A 14841-nucleotide genomic window follows, 5' to 3' on the forward strand; every position below is an offset into this window, starting at 1 on the left:
TGCTGTTGTTTTAAACTTTCTGCTAACAGTGATTTAATTGATTGGATTTAAAGTTTTCTCAGATTGATTTCATTTCAATACAAACAAACTGTCTAATATCTAAAAATAAATGATGTTTTCCTCCACTGTCCGGACCATAGACTGTTTAATATATTTTAATTTTCTATCATGAAGTCTCTGATCCGGACCGGAGTGTCGGAGCTCCGGAGGAGGGCGGGTCGTGGTTGGAGGAGGAGCCGCCTCCGCCCTGCGCGTCACCGGCCGCAGCCTCCCGTCAGTCGCTTCCCTCCGTCCTGCGGGAAACATGTCGCTTCTCTCCGGCCACTGGATCTGCAGACTCCCGGTCCACTGACGCTCCTTCCGCACAGGTAAACTCACCTGGAGCCGCTGCTGGTTTTCTGTCAGACTGAGTTTAATTTTCTGCTTTTATTTGGGTTTCTGTCCTGGTTTTTATCTGTCCGTGGATCAGGAACGTCTCTCCGGTAGACCGAGTCTTACCGGCTGCTGGAAAGTTGCATAATAAAGAAGAGTTTAGAGAGAAGGAGGAACTGAACTTTGAGTTTCAGTCCACGCTGTGTTTACCTGCAGATGTTTGTTCAGGTGGGAGATCCACAAATTCCTGAGACTGGAGGTTTCATTCTTATCTTAAAGCTACTGTGGTCAATATCTTTAATGTCTTCAAGTTTAATAATGGTAAAAATCTTAAATATCTTTAATAATGTTATATTTAAATCAACTAAATGGGTTTATTATGGAGGCATTTCTTCACTCATCTATTTGCTCAAATTTAAAGAGCTGGATTCAGTAAAAGTGGATTGAAAGACATTCCTTTAGTCATTAATGAAGACAAAGATTACAGCTATTGTGGAGTGATAATTCCCATTAAAATCGACTTAATTAGGCACATATATGATGGATGTTAAGGTTAAAAAAAATCGTCTTTTCTACTTTACTTCATGAGTTTTGCTAATTTCTCGTTAATTCAGGTTTCAGAAAGTCCTGACTCCCGAGTCTGTTGTTTTCACTCTTATCTTAAAGCTACTATGGTAAATATCTTCAATAATGTCATTTTAGTTTCATTCAAAACAACTAATTGGTTTCCTGTTGAGATTTTTCTTCACTTTTATCATCTGTTTGCTCAAATTTAAACAGCTGGATTCCCCCAAAGTGGATTTAAAGTCTTTGAAAGACATTCCTTTAGTCATTAATGAAGACAAAGATTACAGCCATTGTGGAGTGATAATTCCCAGTAAAACAGGGTTCATTAGAGCCATATATGCATGACTTTAAGGACAAGAACTCATCTTTTCTAGTTTATTTAATGTAAATACATGAGTTTTGCTAACTTAAGAGCTGCTGCCATGGCAACTGAAAGAAAATGTAAAACCCAAACAAGTCTGTTACTGCTGTCTGTGCAGTTTTTGAGTGAAATGGCCTGTTGTTACGACAGTGTGATAAATGGTTCCACTTCCTGTGTTTCCTCAGACTCGCCTCTAAAATGGCACAGCAGAACTCCAGCTGCCACTACAACGAGTCCATGAGCTTCTTCTACAACAAGAATGGCGGCGACGACAAATGGGACTCGGCTCAGCTCATCCTGGTGCAGGTGGTTGGGTCACTCTTCTGCTGCTTCATCTTGGTCTCCAATGCCATGGTCATCGCCGCCGTGGTCACCAACAAGAGGTTCCACTACCCCTTCTACTACCTGCTGGCCAACCTGGCCGCCTCGGACTTCCTGGCCGGCATCGCCTACGTGTACCTCATGTTCAACACCGGCCCGGTGTCGAGGAAGCTCACGGTCCGAGGATACTTCATCCGCCAGGGCCTCCTGGACATCAGTCTCTCGGCCTCGCTGGCCAACCTGCTGGTCATCGCCCTGGAGCGCTACATCTCTGTCATGAACTGGAAGGTCCACAGCAACCTGACGAAGCGGCGGGTGACGCTGCTCATTGTGCTGGTGTGGGCCATCTCCATCTTCATGGGCGCCGTTCCCAGCCTGGGCTGGAACTGCATCTGCGACCTGGACAGGTGCTCGCAGCTGGCGCCCATCTTCAGCCGGAGCTACCTGATCTTCTGGTCCGTCTCCAACCTGGTGGTGTTCCTCGTCATGGTGGCCATCTACATGCGCATCTACACCTATGTCAAGAAGAAGACGTCGGTGCTGATGCCGCACACCAGTGGCTCCATCAACCGCAAGAGAACGCCCATCAAGCTGATCAAGACGGTGATGGTGGTGCTCGGTAGGTGTAGGAACGGTGTTGTCTGGTGATGCTCAGTAGGTGTAGGAATGTTGTTGTCTGGTGATGGTGATGTTCACTAGGTGCAGGAATGTTGTTGTCTGTTGATGCTTGGTAGGTGCAGGAACGTTGTTGTCTGTTGATGCTTGGTAGGTGCAGGAACGTTGTTGTCTGGTGATAGTGATGCTCACTAGGAGCAGGAACGTTGTTGTCTGGTAATGTTCACTAGGTGCAGGAATGTTGTTGTCTAGTGGTGCTCGGTAGGTGCAGGAACATTGTTGTCTGGTGATGCAGGAGCGTTTTTGTCTGGTGATGCTCGGTAGGTGTAGGAACGTTGTTGTCTGGTGATGCAGGAACATTGTTGTCTGGTGATGCAGGAACGTTGTTATCTGGTGATGCAGGAACGTTGTTGTCTGGTGATGCAGGAACGTTGTTGTCTGGTGATGCAGGAACGTTGTTGTCTGGTGATGCTCGGTAGGTGTAGGAACGTTGTTGTCTGGTGATGGTGGTGCTCACTAGGTGCAGGAACGTTGTTGTCTGGTGATGGTGGTGCTCACTAGGTGCAGGAACGTTGTTGTCTGGTGATGCAGGAACATTGTTGTCTGGTGATGCAGGAACATTGTTGTCTGGTGATGCAGGAACATTGTTGTCTGGTGAAGCATCGGTGAGTCAGAGCAGCTGTTGGATTTTCTGCTGAACACGCCTGATTCGAACTTGCTTCCAGTAAATGCGTCAGCAGAGCGTCACTGATTTTAGGGAGTCTTCAGTGAGTCAAATGACTGAAAGGTCTCTCCTCCTTTGTTCTCCTCTGTATCCTGTAGCATATAAAGTCATGAATTGGGCAAATACGTTATCACTCATTGTGTTGTTTGATTTATTTGCTTGATAGTTTAATCATTTGACCTATAAAATGTGAAAATAGAGTAAAAATTGAGTCAGTTTACGGCCAAGTGGCTTAAATCATCGCTATTTTGAGTGATACTCTATACTGCTGTTTAATTAATGTGCTTAATAATTGTAATAATTTGACCCATAAAATATGAAATTTGAGTGAAAAATCTGAGTTAGTTCCTTAAACTGTCATTGTTAGAGCTAATATTTTATCACTTATGCTGTTGTTCAGTAAATGAAGGGATTAGTTTAATGATTTGACCTATAAAATGTGAAATTAGAGTAAAAATCACAACTATCAGAACTTTCAAGAGCCCGAAGTGACTCTTTGAATTGTTTATTTTGCCTTGAAAACAGTCAAAACTCCAAAGAAAATTGTAATTTTTACGAAGCTGTGACTGAAAAATGTTTGGTTCATGTTCAAAACGATTAACACAAGGGTTCTCAGCCTTATTATGTATTATAGTCGGGTCTTAACCTCTAAATACCCCTAGTCGGAAATTTATACTTGTATTTTATTTTTACATGTTCATTTGTAACGTAAACGTGTTGTTTTAAATGTACTTTCTACATAATGGAGACCTGAGTGACAAACAAATGGCTGAATTATTGAGTTCAGAGCTGCTCCTGTTTCCCACAAACCGTCCCAAATTTCTTTTCTTCTTCATCCCAGATATGATTTCCAGGTTCCTTTTGTTTGGGTGCTGCAACCGGATAGCTCACAATAGAGCGTTTAAAGCTGCTGTTGGAGCTGCAGGAGAACATCCAGGATGTTCTCCTACAATGCAGAATAAAGGCGCTCAGTGCTGCAGGAGCTGTTTATTCCAGGCTGCTGTGTAATTATCCAGGACGCTGCAGCTCAAACCGTCCACCACACCGGCCTTCAGCCAGCCTCCCCTCCTCCCCACCCAGGAAAGAAAAAACAACAACCTATACTTGAGGACTTTGCTGATTGCTTTCAGATGCAGTTCTGGGAGTACACAAGTGTCATCCCTAAAGCCCCTCTGTGCTCCGAACCTTTGACAAAAAAAGACATGAATGAGGCACAAAGGAAACAGAAAATTATGAAAAACGAGAAACAAAATAATAATAATAAAAATGACAAAAGTGAGAAACAAAATGACAAAAAATGAGACAAATGATTCAAAACAAAACAAGAGACAAAAGATTAGACAAAAAGTTACAAAACGACAAAAACTGGACAAACAACACATGCGAGACAAAAAAACACAAAACGACAAAAACGATACACAAAACAACGAATGAAGCAAAACACAAAATGACAAAAATAGGACAAAATCATAAGCCAGACAAAAAGGAAACACAAAATGACAAAAACGAGAGACAACACGACAGAAACGTGAGACAAATCACAAAAGTCAGACAAAAAAGACAAAACAATAAAAACAAGACAAAATCTTACAAAAATGAGACACAAAACGACAAAAGAACAATGAACAATCTAGTATTTTACTTTATGATCAAAATTGACAAAATGACTAAAAATGAGACAAACGACATGAAACAAAACAAACAAGAGACAAAAAATCAGACAAAAAGTTACAAAGTGACAAAAAATGGACAAAATGAGACAAAAAATTATACAAATGACACAAAAAATGACAAGAGTGAGAAACAAAACACAAAAAAAAAAGACAAAAAAACCCAAGCAGGGCAAAAACGAAACACAAAAACATGTGACAAATGACAAAAATCTGACAAAAAAAGACAAAAAACAACAAGAGCAAGACAAAATGTTACAAAAATGAAACAAAAAGAAATGTCATCAACATGTGATCCTAGCATGTTGTGGGACACGTTCCATGTATAATAATATTTAAAATATTATGTTGATTAAAAATTTTTTTCCCACAATTACAAGAGACATCAATGAAAAAATGAAACCAAAAAAGGAGATTTAAATTTAATTTGAACTGTTTTATTAGAGATACAGTTTGGCCATCAGGGGGTGGAACAAGAGAAAAATGGCATTTTAGAGGAAACTCCAGACTTATTTGGTATTTTTAACAAGAAAAGCACTCAGAGAGCACAGTTCTTCACCGAGGCTGCTCAGTCGTTGTAACGTCGTTTTGGATTAAAGCTAAATTAAATTGTAGAATCGTAGAATTCTGAGCTAAAGTCGAGCTAAAGCCAACAGAGTTTTGTGACATCTCAGATCCAAGATTTGGAAAACCCTTAAACCTCGACAAAAGTGAAGATTTCTGCGACTTTGTGGTTAAAAAAGGGCCTGAAACATTTGTATCATACATGATGTAAGTGACTGAGAGAAAAAGGAAATGTCAGGAGGAATGCAGCAGGTTAAAGTCTAGTGGACGCATTGATCGAAAAAAAAAAAGAGAGGCGTGAAGCAGAAACTGGATGAACCAGTTCAGAGACGTTTACACATGCTTTGTTAACACTCCAGGGAAATAAATGGGAGCCTGAGATCTGGAAATGGCAGATTTGTGTAGAAGTTTGGTCTTAAATGTCTAATAACTGAGTCTTCAAAAAATACAAAACAAAAAAAGAGACAAAGATTAGACAACAAAGTTAGAAAGTGACAAAAACAAGACAAAAAATGGCACAAACGACACAAATGAGACATAAAGGAAACACAAAACGACAAAAACGACACATAAAACAATGAATAAAGCAAAAAAAAGACAAAAATCAGACAACAAATAGAAGCAAGACAAAAAGGAAACACAAAATGACAAAAAAGGAAACACAAAATGACAAAAACACGAGACAAATGACAAAAGTCAGACAAAAAACAACAAAAACAAGACAAAATATTACAAAAACGAGACCAAAAAACTGACAAAAAATGAGACAAAAAAGTTAGAAAGTGACAGAAAAATGGACAGACGACAAAAACGAGACAAAAAATTGACAAAAAAGGAACAAAACGACAAGACAAAATCAGCAAGAAAAAAGGAAACACAACAAAATATGAGACAAACGACACAAAACAGAACACAACAGACAAAAAATTAGACAATAGTTGGAAAGCGACAAAAAATGGAAAAACACAAAACAAAAAATTACACAAATGGCACAAACGAGAAATAAAGGAAACACAAAACGACAAAAACGACACATAAAACAATGAATAAAGCAAAAAAAAGACAAAAATCAGACAACAAATAGAAGCGAGACAAAAAGGAAACACAAAATGACAAAAAAGGAAACACAAAATGACAAAAACACGAGACAAATGACAAAAGTCAGACAAAAAACAACAAAAACAAGACAAAATATTACAAAAACGAGACCAAAAAACTGACAAAAAATGAGACAAAAAAGTTAGAAAGTGACAGAAAAATGGACAGACGACAAAAACGAGACAAAAAATTGACAAAAAAGGAACAAAACGACAAGAAAAAAACAGCAAGAAAAAAGGAAACACAACAAAATATGAGACAAACGACACAAAACAGAACACAACAGACAAAAAATTAGACAATAGTTGGAAAGCGACAAAAAAATGGAAAAACGCAAAACAAAAAATTACACAAATGGCACAAACGAGAAATAAAGGAAACACAAAACGACAAAAACATGAGACAAACGACAAAAGTCACAAAAAGCAACTAAAACGACAAAATATTACAAAAATGAGACACAAAACAACAAAAGAACAATGAACAATCTAGTAATTTACTTCATGATTAAAACGACAAAAAATACAAAACAATAAAAACAAGACAAAATGTTTTTTGTGTCACTTGTTTTGTTTCGTGTTGCTTGTTTCATTTTATGTCATTTTGTTTCTCGCTTTGTGTCTCATTTTTGGAATATTTTGTTTTGTTTTTGTTGTTTTTTGTCTTTTTTATCTGACTTTTGTCTCGCTCGTGTTGTTTGTCTTATTTTTGTCATTTTGTTTCTCGCTTTTGTTGTGTTTTGCCATTTTTTTCTAATAACCGAACCACTGCTGTCGTAGTTTGACAACCTGAAGATTCACATTTCGTTTTCATTCTGATATGAACACCGAGAGGAACGTATCTGAAATGTGGGTTTTCTCTGTTTTCCCTCTTTTATCAGAGATTAAAGAGGACGAAAATCCACTTTTAAACTGACCGAGTGCATCAGAAACTGGCTCTGGATCAGCCGCTTACTTTAAACATCAAACACAGAGAAAGAGTGGAAGCAGAAATTCACTGTGAAAATGAGGGAAACTGTTGAGGGAAATGCACCAGACGCTGTTTGTTTGTGTCGCGTCGTTGCTCTGCAGACAAGTCGCAGCTTGTGGCTTCCTTTAAGTTCCCCAGATCTCTTTGTGATTCTGTTTTGTGCCTAAACATGTTGGAAGCGGATCGACGGTATTATGCAGCAAACACACAGCCGAGTGTTTAACACAATAATCACTCTGTGGTGTTGACCTGTGGCTGCATGTCGCACAACGTGACTCAGTATATCATTTACACATTACAACTTCCAGATCACAGAGTGTCTACTTCATGATCAAAAGGGCAAAAGTCAGACAAAAAACAACAAAACAAGACAGAATATGACAAAAGCGAGACACAAAATGGCAAAAAATGAGACAAACGACATGAAACAACATGAACAAAAAATTAGATAAAAAATTTACTAAGCGATGAAAAAATGGCTAAACGACAAAAACAAGAGACAAAACGACACAAAATAGACAAAAAACACAAAAGAGACCAAAAAGACAAAACGGCAGAAATGATGCCCAAAACAACGAATAAAGCAAAACACAAAATGACAAAAATAAGACAAAAAACGTAAGCGAGACAAAAAGGAAACACATTTTTTGTGTCATTTGTATAATTTTTTTGTCTCGTTTTTGTCCAATATTTGTTGCTTTGTCACTTTTTTGTCAAATTTTTTGTTTTGTTTTGTGTCGTTTGTCTCATGTTTTGTTGTTTTGTTTCTCACTTTTGTCGTTTTGTGTCCCGTTTTTGTAATATTTTGTCTGGTTTTTGTTGTTTTTTGTCTGATTTTTGTCATTTTGTCTCTCATTTTTGTCGTTTTGTTTCCTTTTTGTCTCGTTTTTTTGTCTGACTTTTGTCGTTTGTCTCATGTTTTTGTGGTTTTGTTTCTTGTTTTGTGTTTCCCTTTTGCTTGTGCTGTCTTTTTTTGTCATTTTGTTTCTCACTTCTGTCATTTTTTGTCTCATTTTTGTCCATTTTTTTGTCACTTTATAACTTTATTGTCTATTTTTTTGTCTCTTTTCTTTGGTTGCATGTTGTCTCAATTTTTGTCATTTTGTGTCTCGTTTTTGTAATATTTTGTCTTGTTTTTGTTGTTTTTTTCCTCTTGTTTTTGTAGTTTTTTTGTCTTTTTTTGACTTTTGTCTTTTTTGTGGTTTGTCTCATGTTTTTGTCCTTTTGTTTCTCATTTTTGTCGCTTTGTGTTTCCCTTTTGTCTCGCTTGTGTTTTTTGTCTTAATTTTGTCGTTTTGTTTCTGGCTTTTGGCATTTTTTGTCCTTTTTGTCATCCATACGTAACGTGCATATGCAAGGTCATTTTTTATTAAAGATTTCATCTGTCAGAAATGACACGACTGAGCAGCCTTGGAGGAGGACTGAACTCTCTGAGGACTTTTCTTGTTTGAAATTTGATGGGTTGGACGTGAAATGTCCTCCATGTCTGAAACGACCCATAATGTGTTGATTAAAATTGAGGTTTTGATGGAAAACATCTCCAGGTTTCCGTCTTCGTGCTTCACGTCCACCGATAGCTGAAGATAACTGTGTTTTATGTTCCTGCAGGAGCCTTCGTGTTCTGCTGGACTCCCGGCCTGGTGGTTCTGCTGCTGGACGGCCTCAACTGTCAGCGCTGCAACGTGATGAAGCTGAAGCGCTGGCTGCTGCTGCTGGCTGTGCTCAACTCTGTCATGAACCCCTGCATCTACTCCTACAAGGACGAGGAGATGTGGACCACGTTCAAGAACCTCATGCGCTGCATCGGCAACGGCACGCGGCGGCAGCGGTCCACCAAGGCCAACTCCAGACCGCTGAGCTCCGGCCAGGACACAGTCAACAGCCAGCCGCCATCCGAGGAGTTGAAGAGCGACAACCAGGGGATCCTCAAGACCTGAACGAGACCAGGGGATCCTCAAGACCTGAACCAAGCTTCTGTTTGGAACTTTCCGCTAAGGATCAGAGCCGACTTGGAATTGTCTGTAGTCCGTCTTTGGGGCGTTTTCTTGAGGAGTTGTGGTCAGACGGAGATAAGAGATCTTCATGCACTACTAATCCCCCTAATGGACGCCCAGATGTGCCGTCCTGAGAGGATTTTCTTTGTCTGATTACACAACAACAGGACCGGTTGTGTAATGGAGACTCCTGCTGCCGTTTCCTCGTCTTGTCCCTGTGGGTTATTTAAATACCAAAGGAGTCATCTTGCGTTTACACTTTTACCCCCTGGAAGGTCAGAAATGTTGCAAAACTTTATCCCGGACTGTAGACTTGTGTATATCTGCTTGAATTATCCTGTAGGTTTACTTCATGTGTAGCTTTTTGAAGGAGAAATACTGTAACAGAGGAAGTAGAACTTGTTTCCATCCAGGAACTATAAAAGTGTAGTTTAAACGGCTCAACTGTAAGGATCCGACTGGATGGTTTTCTGCTTATTTAACTTCGGTTAGAGAATCCCAACCCTTTGTGGGGAACAGATAGCAGTCGTTTCCTCTTTACTTCCATCCGACTGCTTTATCGTCTAGATCAGGGGGTGTCAAACTCATCTTAGTTCAGCCAGTCTGATCTCCAGTGACCAGTAAAATCACAGCATAATGACCTAGAAATAACCACAACTCCTAATGGTTCCTTTGTTTTAGTGCAAAAAAGTACATTTGAAAATTTTCCAGAACTTTAAGGAATTATCTTACATCATGAACATCCTAAAATTTCTGAATAAAATTAAGTTCAATTTCATCAACATTCAGCCTCAGTTTATCATTTCCACATTACAAACTTCCAGATCACAGAGTGTCTACAAAAGAAACACAACATTTAGTCATCTGGAACTGAATGATGTAGTATTTTCCTTTAAAGATCAAAGCGACAAAAGTCAGATAAAAAAACAGCAAAATAAGACAGACTATTACAAAAATGAGACACAAAACAACAAGCTTGAAAGAAAATGACAAATAACGAGACAAATGACACAAAACAAAACAAAGAGCCAAAAAAGTTTCAAAGTGACAAAAATGGACAAAAATGATACAAAGATTACACAAATGACACAAACTAAACACCAAAATGACATAAAATGAGACAAACAACACGAAACAAAACAAAAACGACAAAAAAAATACAAAGCAACAAAAAATGGACAAAAATGAGACACAAAATGACAAAAAATAGACAAAACAAGTGGGACAAAAAAACCAAAACGACACAAATAACGCACAAAACAGCGAATAACAAAAAACACAAAGTGGGCAAAAAAGAAGACAAAAAACACAAACGAGACAAAAAGGAAATGCAAAATGACAAAAACATGAGACAAATGGCAAAAGTCAGACAAGAAAAGAGAAAAAAACAACAAAGACAGGACAAAATATTACAAAAAAAGAGACACAAAACAACAAAGCAAGAAACAAAACAACAAGAAATGAGACGAACGACATGAAACAAGACAAATAAAAAGACAAAAAAAATTGACAAAGAAGTTACAAAGCGACAAAAAGATGGACAAAAACAAGAAAAAAATTACACAAATGAGACAAAAAGGAAACACAAAATGACAAAACGCGAGAAACAAAATGATAAAAACACAAGGACAAATGATAAGTCAGACAAAAAAGACACAAAAACAACAAAAACAAGACACATTGCAAAAAGGAGACACAAAATGACAACAATGAACAATCTAGTATTTTACTTATGATCCAAACAACTTGTCATGGTCTAAGAAATTATTTTAAATTTATAGTTTTACTAATTTACAATCTGCAGTTAATGTCTTCTCTGGAATTTTTACACTTTGAGGGCCGGATTGGGACCCTCTGGAGGGCCGCTTTTGGCCCGTGAGCCGCATGTTTGACACCCCTGCTCTAGACAAACAGATAAAAGTCACGGATGAAAACCTATTCACCCTGTAGCATTTTTACGGAGAGCTGCTGTCGCTCACCTGACCAGCTGTAAGAAGACGTTGCGACACACTGGATTCCTGCAGGTACGAGGGACGTCGAACAGGAAATGACTAAAATGACTGCAATGCCCACACAGAGGCTTTAAAAGACTCTCCTTGTACAGTATTTATGTCACTTCTGCTGCAGAGGACGTCGTTCAAACTAGTTTATGGCTTCTGCAGCATGACTTTTATGACTGGTGGACTTTTTAAAATCATGAAACTCGCCGACTTGTTACGTAACTTTGGATTTTTTAAAAAAAAACATACACTACCGTTCAAAAGTTTGGGTTCACCCAGACAATTTCACGTTTTCCATGAAAACTCCCACTTTTATTCATGTGCTAACATAACTGCAACAAGGGTTTTCTAATCATAAATTAAAAATAAAATCAGCTGTTTCCAGCTAGAATACTCATTTACCACATTAACAATGTCTAGGCTGGATTTATCATTCATTTAATGTTAACTTCATTGAAAAAAAAAGATTTTCTTTCAAAAATAAGGACGTTTCTAAGTGGCCCCAAACTTTTGAACAGTAGTTAATAAGGCAGGGTGTCCTAAAGTCTGGACACACAGGAAACCTCATTAACTAGAAAGTTTTTGCCTCCACAGATTAAATATGGCTTTGTTGAAACAAGAAAGGGTTGAACTGGTACTTCTCCAGTGGACGTAAAGGATGGACATTATCGAATGATACGGTTACGGTTAGTAGGGTTAGGGTTAGTAGGGTTTGTAGGGTTAGTAGGGTTAGAGATTAGTAGGGTTAGAGTTAGTAGGGTTAGTACAGTTAGGGTTAGTGGGGGTTAGGGTTAGTAGCGTTAGGGTTGGGGGTTTTTTCTCAAACAATAGAGTGTCCTGAGGAAGGCCTGAGTAGGCCTCAGAATTCCATCACTCACCCCATCCAATTGTTTGTGGGCATGTGTCTGTCCATTCAATGTGAGCTCCTTAAGGGATCCAGGTAAAAGTACCCAGAAGCATTTTGTCGGTCCTTCCTTGTGTTTGTGTTGCAGAAACCTCCTGGAGTCCTGTTAGAAGGCTTCATCAGAAGAGGTGAGGATGTGGAAGGGGATGATGGACTATTTTAAGGATGATGGACTATTTTCTAGTAATGGAGGCTGGCAATGTGGCGCTATCTGATTGGCCTGTCTGCTTTCACGTGTTTCTTGACATTGGTCTCCCTGGAAACACCAACGGGTTAGGGTTAGGAGGGTTAGGGTTAGGTTTAGAAAAGTGAATTTTGTGGGGCTAGCATGAATTTTAGCAATGACCCAATCCTTTAGTTTCAGCTGATACATTTTGGTCGTCCAGAATGGGGTTTGTCCATGACACTGCCTGTTTCTTTAAACTTTTTAACCACCTTCACCACCGTGGAAAAGCCAAGTGGAATCCTCCTTGGACGCATTAAATTCATCTGCTATCTTTGTCCATCCTTCACATCCACTGAGAAGTAACAGTTCAACTCCTCCTTATTTCAACAAAGCCATATTTAATCTGTGGAGGCAAAAACATTATAGTTCATGAGATTTCCAATGTGTCTAGACTTTAGGGACACCCTGCATTATGTGTTTTTTCCCTCTTTCTTTCTTTGCAACAGAACTCAAATCTATATTTTTTATACTATTTTATGATTTGGTTATTATTTTGCCACTGTTTTATCCACATTCGCAGCTCCACTCATGGCAGCATTATTTGTTTTTTTTCAGTTGATCCACCTCTTTAGCTACAACTACAATGTCTCTACAACTACTGAACCTTGTTTTTGGCTTTTATTCCATCTAGAGCAGTGGTTCCCAACCTGTTTGGCTTGGAGACCCCCCTATAAGCTGCACCCCAGCCCCAGCACCCCCCCCACCAAAACCACCCCATAAGTACACTACAAACATAAGAGGGAAGTTATTGAATTGTATTACTAATAGAAAATTCCCTAAAATTATAAAAAAAAAATAAGTATTTTATATCAATATCAAGAGTTTGTACTGTGATGAGGAGAGAGAGTTTATGGCTGCAGTAAATTTGTTGACACTACAGTGCATAAGAGTTATTGATTTTTTTTTTTTTTTTTTTTAACTAAAAAATCCTTAAAATTATGGAAAATAATTAATATCCAACCAGGAGTTGTAGTATGACCAGCAGGAGTCAGTTGGTGGCTGCAGTAAATTTGTTGAATATTTGTGTCTCTTCGCTGTTGCAGCGGTTTTGCATTTTGCAGATGGTCCCTGTTCACTCGTCTCATGCTCATAGACACCAATGTTATTTCTGCAGCTTGAAAGACAGCTACTTTTGATAAAACTGGGCTTTTAGTACATTGTCTACCTTACAACGATGGAAAAGAAGCATCGTTTATGTTTAGACAACGTATATTTAATGAGTTATTGATGCCGGAAGTCTGAATTTGTGAATATCTTTCTGACTTTACCAAACTGTGTTTTATTTCCTGACGTCGCCATAATTCGCTGGTTTCATGCTGTCATTTGCAAGCATTTCACCACAAATAACATAATTCTGTCTTATCCTTTAATAAAACCAAATTTAAGGTAACTCTCGAGGTATAGCCGGAGTTTTTAGGTACTAATGAATCTTCACCCGTTTTGCGTTTTACAGACACCGTTTCCATCAGTAATTTTCTAACTGTAACACAAACTAATGAATCTGGATGAACTAGAGCCAACCTGAAGAAAGCGTGGAGAGAAGTTGAAAGGTCAAGGAGGTGTGGCCATCGAAGTAGCAAAGGATTTTTGAAGAAAGACCAAATGTGTTTTAAAAATGTTTTATAGGTAGACTTGTGATGACACAGTGAGTCTGTTACTCTGATTTTATCCAGAATGTAAAAATCTATTTTTTATAACCTCACAGCCTCAGAGCAGACAAAGCTTTGCGCCCCTCCTCAGATCTCTGGCGCCCCCCCTGGGGGGGCGTGGACCCCAGGTTGGGAACCACTGCTCTAGAGGATGAACACTGGGCTGCAGATACGAACCCACCACTGGATGTTCCTTTCAGGTGGACTTGTTCTTCCTTTATGGTATTTGTGTTGCTATTTTCAAGGCTATTTTCAGTTTATTACAGGAAATAGCGGCAACTTCTGAGCAGCAGACGATTTTGAATGTGCAGTAAGGCCGCCCTACTAGTTCTGTTGACGGTTTTTTCTGCAAATTCAAAGCCATTTAAAATGACAGTTATTGACTCTTTACCAGTTGTAAAATGTTCACCAAACAATCTGCCATGACTATTTTCAAAAGAGCCATTTTACTACAGAAACAACAACAACTTTTGAGGCAGCAAACTAACCTAAATTAAAGTTTCAAAGTTTGCAGGGGATCTTGACTGTCCAGTAAAGCAGCACTGCTGTTGGCTGTTTTCTTTTCGGCCAGATTGACCATGTTAATGGACAGTTTTGTGTATTCAGATGTTCCATGAAACAATTCCACTGTGACTATTTGCAATAGAAGTTTGTCTACTAATTTCAAATCCAGTTCACTACAATAACAACAAACTTCCACACTGAAAGTTTCTAGTTTTGCAGAGAATGCTGAATGTGCAGTAAGACAGCACTGCTAGTTTTTTATTTTTTCAGCAAATTGGCTATTTTGATGAGTTATTGACTCTC

General features: G+C 38.7%; 1 protein-coding gene across 1 annotated transcript; it reads left to right on the plus strand.

Annotated features, from left to right (window-relative positions):
- Positions 1–263: 263 nt before the first annotated feature.
- On the plus strand, positions 264–9566 carry LOC111586262 (lysophosphatidic acid receptor 3). The gene is made up of 3 exons (XM_023295957.3): positions 264–368; positions 1486–2240; positions 8870–9566. The coding sequence occupies exons 2-3, from the start codon at positions 1499–1501 to the stop codon at positions 9196–9198; spliced, it is 1071 nt and encodes a 356-aa protein (XP_023151725.2). The 5' UTR covers positions 264–368; positions 1486–1498; the 3' UTR covers positions 9199–9566.
- The last annotated feature ends 5275 nt before the right edge of the window (positions 9567–14841 follow it).

Source organism: Amphiprion ocellaris, chromosome 2 (genome assembly GCF_022539595.1).
Source record: "Amphiprion ocellaris isolate individual 3 ecotype Okinawa chromosome 2, ASM2253959v1, whole genome shotgun sequence".
Lineage (NCBI taxonomy): Eukaryota > Metazoa > Chordata > Actinopteri > Pomacentridae > Amphiprion > Amphiprion ocellaris.

What these genes read in the sequence shown, in the direction of transcription:
- LOC111586262 (XM_023295957.3), top strand. Translation starts at nt 1,499, where the DNA reads ATGGCACAGCAGAACTCCAGCTGCCACTACAACGAGTCCATGAGCTTC. An exon ending in GACGGTGATGGTGGTGCTCG is followed by an intron (nt 2,241 to 8,869) that starts GTAGGTGTAGGA and finishes ATGTTCCTGCAG; the next exon opens with GAGCCTTCGTGTTCTGCTGG.